This window comes from Ailuropoda melanoleuca, chromosome 8 (assembly GCF_002007445.2).
Source record: "Ailuropoda melanoleuca isolate Jingjing chromosome 8, ASM200744v2, whole genome shotgun sequence".
NCBI classification, from domain to species: domain Eukaryota; kingdom Metazoa; phylum Chordata; class Mammalia; order Carnivora; family Ursidae; genus Ailuropoda; species Ailuropoda melanoleuca.
Genome location: NC_048225.1, coordinates 36640394 through 36651956, shown reverse-complemented (window position 1 = coordinate 36651956; position 11563 = coordinate 36640394). Strand labels below are relative to the sequence as shown.

The 11563-nt window shown below is 41.1% G+C and overlaps 1 protein-coding gene across 1 annotated transcript in view; it reads left to right on the top strand.

Annotated features, from left to right (window-relative positions):
- HEPHL1 (hephaestin like 1) overlaps positions 1-8239 on the top strand; it is an 82467-nt gene extending 74228 nt beyond the window's left edge. The window contains exons 17-19 of the mRNA XM_034667587.1: positions 5465-5635; positions 6104-6175; positions 6270-8239. Coding sequence (XP_034523478.1) covers positions 5465-5635; positions 6104-6175; positions 6270-6472 — 446 coding nt within the window. The 3' untranslated portion in view covers positions 6473-8239. The remainder of the gene's footprint in view (positions 1-5464; positions 5636-6103; positions 6176-6269) is intronic.
- The last annotated feature ends 3324 nt before the right edge of the window (positions 8240-11563 follow it).

The window sequence follows — 11563 nt, the reverse complement described above, 5'->3', positions numbered from 1 at the left end:
TTGCCAGGCCCCACCCCAGTTCTGAGGAATCAGAATCCCAGGGATAAGGTCTAAATAGGCCATCATCCTGGGGGTGCTTGGGTAGCTCAGTTAAGTGTCTGACTTCAGGTCAGGTCACAATCTTGGGGGCCTGATATCAAGCCCTGCTTCGGGTTCTGTGCTCAGCGGGGAGTCTGCTTCTTCCTCTCCTTCTCCCTCTGCACCTCCCCCTGCTTGTGCCCTCTCCCAAATAAATAAACCTAGTCTTTATAAATAAATAAATAGGCCAACATCCCAAGTGTTTAATGAAGTCTATAAGGAAAAAGAACAGAAAAGAATAATTACTTCCAATCTGTGGAAGTACCTGTGCTGGTCCTTTTCCAGTTATACAGCAATAAATAGTAACTTTAATAAAATGCCTAATATTTCCACCCTGTGTATTCATTCAACATAGTTTAAGATGCCAAGTATTAGCCTACAATGATTACAGTTTTACATATTAAATGGCTATGCTGCTTTTCAGAACTTGGCTTTTTTAGTATCTTTAAAATAAATTAAAAATTTATAAAATTTAATAAAACTATAAAAATTGTTCGATACACCTATGCAATTATTTTGTATACATATTATATAAGCTTTAAGTACAATTGATATTGAGTAAAAGTCCCTCTGTTTAGCGTACAGTTCTGTTTTGGGAAGCATGTTAATTTGTAATCAATACGGATTAACATCTCCATCACTCCCTCAAATGTTCTTGTTGCACTTTCTAGAATCAGCTACTTCTTCATGCTTAACCTTTGGCAACCACTGATATTATTTTCTGTCTCTATAGCTTTGCCTTTCCTGAAATGTCATATACATGGAATCATACCATCTACAGCATTTTGAAACTGGCTTGTGTCACTTAGCATAGGCATTTGAATTGCGTGCATCTTGTGTTTGCCAGTACTTTGTTCCATTCAATTGTTGAGTAATGTTCCAGTGTATTAATGCATTGCAGTTTGCTATTCCATTTTCCCATTAAGGGGCATTTGGGTTCTTTCTGGGTTTTGGTTATTACAAATAAAGTCTTTGTAAATATTTTTGTACATATTTTCCTGTGAACGTAAGTTTTCATTTCCCTTGAGAAAATACCTAGGAGTTGCATTGCCAGACCATGTGATAAGTGTATATGTAACTTCATAAGAACTACCAAAATATTTTCCACAGACACAGTACCCTTTTGCATTCCCACCAGAAAGGTATGAGAACATCACTTATTCCATACCACATCAACACTTGGCATCTTCCATTTGTATTTCATTTTTTCTTTGCCACCCTATTAAGTATGTCGTGGTACCTCATTGTTTTTTATTTACATTTTCCGAATGGCTAACGATATTGAGTATCTTTTCATGTGCTTGTTTACCATCTGCCATCTGTAAATCTTGGTGAAGTGTCCAAATTTTATGCCCATTTTAAAATTTGTTGTTCATTTCCGTATTGTTGAGTTTGAGAGCTTTCTACATTCAAATACTTTACCAGCTACATGATTGCAAATATTTGCTCCCAGTCTGTGGCTTATCTTTTATTCCCTTAATGTTATCTTTCAAAGAACAGAAAAATCTTCATTCTGATGAACTACAGTTTATGATTTTTTTGTTTTATGCATCATGCTTTTGGTGTCATATCTGAGAAATCTTTGCCTAACTCAAGATCGCAAGGATTTTTTTTGAGCTGTTTTACAGCTTTACGTGTTAATTTAGGCCTCTGATCCATTTTAACTTAATTTAACAACCATTTTTTTGCATATGGATGTAGTCATTCCATCACCATTATTGAAAGGCTACCCTTACTCCCATTGTGTCAAAATCATATCGATCGTATATATGTGGGTCCGTTTCTGGGATGTCTGTTCTGTTACATTGATCAGTGTATCTGTCCTTTCTTGAATACCATCCTGTCTTGATTACTTTAATGTGATAGTAAGTCTTAAAATCTGGTGGTGATTGTTTTAGCTATTCTAGATCTTAATGTCCATCACCCGGTTACCCCATCCCCCCACCCTTCTCCCTTCCAGCGACACTCAGTTTGTTTCCTAGTGTTAAGAGTCTCTCATGGTTTGTCTCCCTCTCTGATTTTGTCTTATTTTTCCCCTCTCTTCCCCTATGATTCTCTGTTTTGTTTCTTAAATTCCACATATGAGTGAAATCATAACTGCCTTTCTCTCATTGACTTCACTTAGCATAATACCCTCTAGTTCCATCCATGTCATTGCAAATGGTAAGATTTAATTTTTTGATGGCTGAGTAATATGCCACTTTATATATATATGAACCACATCTTCTTTATCCATTCATCTGTTGAAGGACATCTCAGTTCCTTCCCACAGTTTGGCTATTGTGGACATTTCTCTATGAACATTGGGGTACAGGTGCCCCTTCTTTTCACTACATTTGTATCTTTGGGATAAATGCCCCTTGCTTCCACCAACAATGTAAGTGTTCCCCTTTCTCCACATTCTCGCCAACATTTGTTGTTCCCTGTCTTATTAATTTTAGCCATTCTAACTGGTGTAAGGAAGTATCTCATTGTGGTTTTGATTTGAATTTCCCTGATGATAAGTAATATGGAGCATTTTTTCATGTGTCTGTTGGCCATTTGTATGTCTTCTTCAAGGAATTGACTGTTGGTGTCTTCTGCCCATTTCTTGACTGGATTATTTGTTTTTTGGTTGTGGAGTTTGATAAGTTCTTTATAGATCTTGGATACCAGCCCTTTATCTGTTATTTCATTTGTAAATATCTTCTTCCATTCTGTAGGTTGCCTTTTAGTTTTGTTGACTGTTTCCTTTGCTGTGCAGAAGATTTTTATCTTGATGAAGTCCTGATAGTTCATTTTTGTCTTTGTTTCCCTTGCCTTTAGAGACATGTCTTGCAAGAAGTTGCTGTGGCCAAGGTCAAAGAGGTTACTACCTGTGTTCTCCTCTAGGATTCCTGTCTCACATTTAGATCTTTCATCCATTTTGAGTTTATCTTTGTGTATGGTTATAAGAGAATGGTCCAGTCTCATTCTTCTGCATGTGGCTGTCCAGTTTTACCAGCACTATTTATTGAAGAGACTGTCATTTTTCCATTGGATATTCTTTCCTGCTTCGTCAAAGATTAGTTGACCATAGAGTTGAGGGTCCATTTCTGAAGTCTCTATTCTGTTCCATTGATCTATGTGTCTATTTTTGTGCCAGTACCATGCTGTCTTGATGAACACAGCTTTGTAATATAGCTTGAAGTCAGGCATTGTGTGGGCCCCCAGCTTTGGTTTTCTTTTTCAACATTCCCCTGGCAATTCAGGGTCTTTTCTGGTTCCATACAAATTTTAGGATTGTTTATTCCAGCTCTGTGAAAGATGTCAATGGTATTTTGATAGGGATTGCATTAAATGTCTAGATTGCTCTCAGTAGCATAGACATTTTAACAATGTTTATTATTCCAATCCATGAGCATGGAATGTTTTTCCATCTTAGCATACAGATCTTGCATATATTTTGTTGGATTATTACCTAAGTAATATCATATGTTTTGGTGATAGTGTAAGTTGTATTGTCTTTATTTCAATTTCTAATTATTCATTGCCAATATATAGAAATATAATTGATTTTGTATAACTGACCTTGAATGCTATAACTTTGTTAAATAGTTATAGTAGCTTTTTTGTAGATTTTGGGGTGACGTTTCCTGCATTGACAATCTTCTTTTCTGTGAATTGAGTTGGTTTTATTTCTTTATTCAATCTGTATGCCTTTTATTTCTTTTCTTGCCTTATTACACAGGCTAGGACCTCTAGTATAATGCTGAATCCGAATGGTGAAAGGGGATATCCTTGCAGTAGTCTTAGGGGGGATGTGCTCAGTTGTTCATCGCTGAATATAAAGTTACCTGTAGGTTTTTTGTAGTTCCTATTAATAAGTGGAAGAAGTTTCTATTTTTAGTGTGCTGATTTTTTCCACGAACAGGTGTTAAATTCTTTTTTTTTTTTTAAAGATTTTATTTATTTATTCGACAGAGATAGAGACAGCCAGCGAGAGAGGGAACACAAGCAGGGGGAGTGGGAGAGGGAGAAGCAGGGTCATAGCGGAAGAGCCTGATGTGGGGCTCGATCCCATAACGCTGGGATCACGCCCTGAGCCGAAGGCAGACGCTTAACCGCTGTGCCACCCAGGCGCCCCCAGATGTTAAATTCTATCAAATGCTTTTTCTGCATCTCTTGAGATGATCACATTTTTCTTCTTCAGTTTGTGGATGATTTTCTTTAGTATATTGGTGATTTACATAGATTGATTTTCAAATATTGGACCAGTTTTCAATCTCAGGATCAATCATTCTTTGTCACAATGCATTATCCTTTTTATATATTGCTGGATTCAATTTTCTAGTATTTTTTAAAGGATTTTACATTTATGTTCATGAAGGATATTTGTTGTAGCTTTCTCTTCTCATAAAGTATTAAGGTAATGTACAGGTAAAGTATTAGGTATCAGGATAATGCTGGCTTTATAAAATGAGTTGGGAGAGGTCTGTCTTCTATTTTCTGGCAGGGTTTGTTTCGTATTGGTAGTATTTCTTCTTTAAATGGTAGAATTTGCTAACGAAGTCATCTGGACCTGGAGTTTTAATTTATTGGAAAGTCTTAATATAATTGCAGTTTCTTTAATAGATAATCTGAATAATGATCTTAGGTAGTTTTCATCTTAAGGAATTTGTCCATACCATCTAAGTTGTAGAATTCACAGACAGTTATTCATAATATTCCTTTATTATCCTTTTCAATGTCTATAAGGTCTTAGTGATGTCCCCTCTTTCATTCCTAATATTTGTAATTTGTGTCTTTTTTTTCTTGATCTGTTTGTCTAGGGGTTTCTATTAGCTATTTATTGTTTTTATAACAAATTACTCCAAAACTTAGTGGCCTAAAACAACAAATACTAACTCACAATTTTTCTGGGTCGGAAATCTGGGAGTAGTTTAGCTAGTTGGTTCTCACTCAGCATTTCTCATGAGGCTATAATCAAGATGTCAGCTGGAGCTGCAGTCATCAGATTTGACTGGGACTGGAGAATCCACACCCAAACTCACTCACAGGGCTATTGACTGAAAGCTTCAGTTTTTCACCACATGGGTATGGCATGGGATCTGACTTCCCCCAGGGTGAGTGATACAAGAGAAGAGAGCAAGAGAGAATCTAAGTCTTTTGGGAGTAGAATGCCATCACTTCTTCCATATGCTATTGGTCTCATAGACCAACTCTCATACAATGTGGAAGGGGACTATGAAGGTTATGAATAGCAGGAGGCAGGGGTCATTGGGGGCCATTGTGGAGGATGGTTACCACGAGGTTTATCAATCTTATTGACCTGTTCGAAGAATCAGCTTTTGCTTTCTTTGATTCATCTCTATTATTTTTCTATTTTCAATTTTATTGATTTCTGCTCTTATCTTTATTACCTTCTTTCTGCAGATAGATAAAGCTTACCGAGAAGACGTGTATGATCTCTTTCCTGGGACATTCCAAACCATTGAGCTGTTTGCAGATCACCCAGGGACATGGCTGTTACACTGTCATGTGTCTGACCACATCCATGCTGGCATGGAGACAACCTACACAGTCCTTCGGAACATAGGTAATGTTTGCTATCAGTGATGATGGATGATAGCACCAGGTTTCTTCTAGGCCCTGAAAATAAGGGGCTTGAGAGCCCCGAAGGGCTCAGAGTCAAGTAAGAGAGACAGACATATAAATAATAACTAAAATAGAATATGATACATGCCAACATAGAATGCAGAGTACAGGGCTCAGTGACAGCAGTAGGAGGTAATGGTTAACAGTGTGGGGATATGAGCAAACATTCTAGAAGCTAGCTTGCTTCAGATGGATAGTAACGGGTGATCAAAAGCTTAAAAGGTAGATGGGGTAAGGACAGCATGTATATGGGTAGGAAGTAGAATAGTGAGAATTTAAGAAAGCCCTGCAGATACAAATGGGATAAAGTCCTCATTGGTAAAATGACGTAACTCTTGAAATAACTCATGTCATGAAAAGAATCTACTTCTGTTGTTTATAAAACAATCACCTTGTTATCTTTGTCCAGACAACAGGATCCCTTACTCCACCAAGCCTCCATCTGGAGGAGCACCCCGCCCGACCACAGTGCCCTCCAATGGTAATGATACCCTCCCTGAATCCCGTATGTGAATGGTCAGCGTTCACTCCCTAGGGAAAGGCAGAGGGCTGACACCTCACTTTTCTTTTCACAGAAGAATCTGGCAAGGAGCAGCTCTATTTCTTTGGCAAGAATCTGGGTCCTAGGGGAGCCAAAGCAGCCTTGGTCATCCTCTTCATCATTGGACTCCTCCTCCTGATCTCCACAGTGATTCTCTCCCTCAGACTGCAGTCTGCAAGGAAGCAAGTTGCATATCGGGAAGTCCAGTCCTGCGCACTCCCCACGGATGCTCTGTGAACCAGCTGGTCTTCCTCAGCAGGGAAACTGGACAAGGCATCGTTCATCAAGAAAGGTTTACATTATATCCTGGATCAGGCTGTGATCCTCCGGAACACAATCAAAGCAATTTTGCTTTTACTTATTTATTTTTTAATGGGCTGTGAATAATCCTCAGGTATAAAATACAGAAAGAAGAACAGGTGTGACTCAGAAAACACAGTCTGTTCTCTGAATGAATTTGCTGAAGTGGGGGAAACCCTCTGAAAGATATCTTTGTTTTCCATTTTTTGTAATTCTTAGATTAGACAGTGCTTCCTCAGCTAACCATCCAAGTTTCCAGATGGACGACATTGGGAGTTATGCTGCCTCAGACACCTAACTGGAAAGGCACTGATTTTTCAACACTGTTATAGAAGACGTTTCCCTTAGTCGTTCCAGGGAAAATAACTTTCTGAGGAGTTCATGGAAATGTCTAAATCAGTATCTGCTGATAGAATTTGACCAAATGAAGTTTTTGGAGGCTTTATCCAGCTCTCCTGGCCTTTTTCACTCTAATATAAATAGCCTGGGCACTGTTTGCTACAGAGGCAAAGTTATCAGCATTTTAAAAAAATTGCTGCTGTTTTTATGCAAACCTGTAGAGATACTTTAATGTTTACAACTCACTTCATGTTATATGTTTTTACAATGTTTCCATGGCAACGTGTTTTTTTTATTTATTTCAAAAATCATCTAGAGAATTTGTATTTTAGAATGTGGAGGGCCGGAAGAGCAGGAGAGATTCTCCCATTGTGAGGCAGACTCCCTAGAAGTTTAGAGTGAGCTTCTGTGTGGAACGGAAGCTTTGCAGAAGGCGAATCTGGACTTGAGCCTTGAGTCTGATTTTTTATTCACCTAGCAGGATCTTTCCAAGTCTGCATCTTCTAGGAAATAAAAACAGTCTCATCATTTGAGAATTCATCAGTTCAGCTGACCAGTGGAGAGAAGAGATCTCACAAAATTCTTGATTCCATGCTTCTTAAAGACAGACCTTTGTGGGAGGAGGGGGGAAAAAAAAGGCTAGAAAGAAGAGAGTCCCAGTGGCAAGTTTTTAAATCATTAAATTAGCTTTGAAGATATGCATTACAGTTTTCAAGGCTCAAATGTAAAACTAAAGTATCGGACAACTAAACTGAACCCATTACAAGGCGATCCATACTCTCTGTATACATGCCTAAGTGTTAGGTTAAGATTGATAAAAGCAACTTTGCTTTTTACTAGACTGAGAAATTGCCTTTAACTCGGGGCAAGATGCCCTGCGATGCCAATGTCAATGCCAGATGAATGATATCTGTACATCTGCCTTCGCAGATAACATTAGGATGTCCAGATGAACAAGTAGGACCTAAAAAAATACTCTGGTGGAGGGACATTTCATACTTTCTCATCTTCATCTTGGTGAGGGGAAGTGGGTAATTTGATAGAAGTTGTAGTCTTACATAAAACAGGATGCGAATGCTAATAGTTCTGTTCTTAGTTTGCTTGAATGTCATATGGAACAGTGTACCCAAAGGATTTTGAATTCCAGCCTGCTAGCCACTGATAATGTGATTTTGTAGTATGTGCTCTACGGTTTTCATACGTGTGTAGGCTGTATAATTTCATAGTAATAATCATGATAAATGCCTTATTTATAACTCACCTAGACAACAAATTTAGTTTTTTCTTTTCTCTTAGTCTATTTTTTTTAATGAAAATGAAACCATAAAGTAGTTTGATTACACCATTTCTCTTTTTAATAAAGTTTCACAGATTATAAAATGGCTATTTGAATTTTTTTTCACTAACTATGACCTGATCACTAGACCTAGGGCAGAGGGTTGGTTAAAGGAGAATTGTCTTTTAGATATTTAGCAACTACCCTAGTTATACCTGCTAAAGGAAATGAAACAAAATAACAATACGTTTCCCAAAGAATATGACTCTCCTCAAACATTGTTTCCTCTAATGCACCAGACTTCTTTCTCTGCCTCAGTCCTTTGAGAAAATCAATTACATTTAGATACATCTCCTGTAACAATGGAAGAAGTGTCCCTGCTTTCTAGCAGGGCGGGTTTCTTACTTGGCTCTGGACTTTACCCTTCTTGCTCTCCAAGGGACTTCATTCCCTCGGTGTTCAGCTTTCTCTACTGCATGAAGTCATCAGCAGCACCCGCAGAGGGTGTCCTTAACTTCATAACCCTCTCTAACCCAGTTTCTCTGCTCCCTTCATAGCAGAATTTGCAACCTGTACTCCCTCATCTCATGCATCCCTCAACCCATTCCAGTGATTTCCAATCCAGTGTGCCTTGCTCCCACCTCCCAGTCTGCTGTTCAAAATCAACAACCATGATGCCATTTCCAGTGGCTTCTTCCCCATCTTGATCTCACTCAACCTGTCCGCAACAATTGACAGCTCCTTTCTTCAAAACACCGAGTGGTCCCTTGGCTCTTCAGCATGACCCCTGGGCAGCCTTCCTTCTTCTTCGGTTGCTCTTCCTTCTTAGTCTCTTGTTAGTTCTTTCTGTCCCATCTAACTTAAGTGTTGGCATGCCTCAGGGCCTCTTGGCATGACACTGGGGCCTCTTCTCTCTTTTGCCCTCTAGGGTAGGCTGAATAATGTCCCCAAAGATTTTGTGTCCTCATCCCTGAACCTGTGTTATTTTACATGGCAAAAAAGACCGTGCACTTATGAGTAAGCGAAGGATCCTGAGATGGGCTACTCAGGTTGTCCATAAATAAAAGTCACAGTGCCCTTCTCAAAGAGAGGCAGAGGGAGATTTGACTATAGAAGGAGGCCATGTGACAACAGAAGTAGGACATTATGCCACTGGATTTGGAGATGGAGGAAGGGGTCACAAGCTAGAGAATGTGGCATTAGAACCTGGAAAAGGCAAAGAAACAGATTCTCCTTCAGAGCCTTCAGATGGAACTTGGCGCTGCCAGCATCTTGCAGTCCAGTGAACATGATTTTGGATTTAAGAGTTCCAGAACTGTTAGAGAATACACAGGAGCCATCGAGTTTGCGGTCATTTTTTATAGCTCTCTCCATACATTATTTCATCCATTTCACTTTTAATTATATTCAAACTCCTTACCTTGGTCTTGGGCCCAGCCTGGTTTGGCCCATGCCCACCTTTCTCATTTCATCTCCAACTCTGCTCTAGCTTTGATTAGTTCTTGTGCCATGCTAGTTCTTTTCTGCCTCAGGACCTTCACACATGCTGCCTTCTATGCCTGGAGTACTCTTCCTCTCCAGCACTCTCATCCTGCTTCCTACCTTTCCTAGCTCATCTGTGAGCTCTCCAGACTGCTCTCACTAAAGCAGATCCCTCCTCTTGTTATTTCCTATCTTCACTGTTTTCCTTTGCAGCATTTATTACAAGACATGAACATTTTATTTTTATTATTATTTTTTTAAATTTTCTTCTGCCTCTTTGACTGCAGTGTGGGCTTCATGGAAGCAAAGACCCCTGACCTTTTTTTGCTCATCACTGCATCTCCAGCACAGCCCACAGTGCAGATATATAATAGTTGTTCAGCAAATATTACTTGAATGAATGAATAAACGTAACAGAAAATGTGGTAGGCTTGACTATTCTAGTTGCAAAAAGTCTCATATTCAAATATCAAATGTCAAGGGTCTGAAACAAACAACAGATTCTGGGACAGTAGCTGTGAGGTTGACAGCTGCTTTGGCTTCCTTCTAATAAATGACACTGGAACAGGGGTTGGGGCAGGGAGCACATGGGAAGAGCATGTATTATTCAATCCCTAAATGCACTTTACAACGAGAAAAACGAGCAACGTCATCAAAAATAAGGAAAGTCTAAGAAACTGTCTCACCTAAGAGGAGCTCAGGAGACATGACAACTAAGCACAATGTGGCATCCTAGATGGGATCCTAGAACAGAAAAAAAGGATACGAGGTAAACATTAAGGAGATACGCATAAGCTGGATTTTTATTAATATTAATGTAATCTGATCAACCATCAGATTTTGTATATTTAGAAGAGAGGAGCAAGTGAACTTGGAAATTGGTTATGGCGGCTGGGAGAAATGGAAGCGCTAAAGATGGTGCTGCAGGGAGGCTTCTGGCTTGGGTGTTTGGGTGGATGGTGGTGCATTCAGCCAGATAGGGAAGACTGGAGTTCAGCTGGAGAGGAAGATGATTGCAGTCCTGGCCATGATGAGTCCGAAGTCCCATGAGCCATCCCAGTGCAGAGCTGTGTACACTGTGGGATGAGTGTTCAGAAGACAGGTCACGGTGGAGATATGCCCGAGGAACTCAGAGGTCAGATGGTGAAGGCTTGCCTGGGCCCACCCAGGTACAAAGGGCAGAGTAGGCAGCCCAGCCCAAGGAGCCCTCCTGTATAAAGGTCCTGTCAGCTGCAGAGGTGGCCGGCTAGAGCATCTCCTCCCGTTTCTCCTGCTTCACTTCTGTGAGTGGTTCAGAAGCAGCTGTCCCCAGCCCCCAATCCCACCCACCCGCGGGCAGCCCGGCCCGCTCCCGCACCAAGGCTCAGCCAACTGGAAAGCCTGGAAGAAAAGCGCGCATCGGGGCAGTTTTAATTGAAGTGTAAGACTCTGGCGCACGCAGGGCTCCACACAGACCTCGCGCCTCCACTCATGCAAGCTCCTGGAAGGGTCCAGAGTCCCCTCTCCTACACCATTCGGCTGGGTTTTATGGCAGCCATTGCCCTTTGAGGCGTTCGCAGCTCCTCGGAAGCTGATCCACAGTGTACAACTGTCAGGAGTGGGGCGTGAAGGGGGACCATCCTGTCTACAGGGTGAGAGGTCCTTTCAGAAATGATTTCAAAAACTCCCGGCCTAGGAACCGGGGAGGCTGAGGCCAAGGCGGGCGCGAGTAAGCCGAGGTACCGCTGGGCGCGAAGATCCCTCTGCGGAGGTGGATCCCGGGGTCCCTGCACGCTGCCGCGCCCACCCCGCCCGCGTCACCGCGGTTTCCGGCAGCTCCACGCGCCCGGCTTCTCCGGCGCGCCCAGGGTTCCGGAAGAGCGCGCCCGGGCGAGCGGAGCGCGCGGGCCGACCGGGGGCGGCTTCGGGCCCTGGGGCTGGGCGGAGGGGTT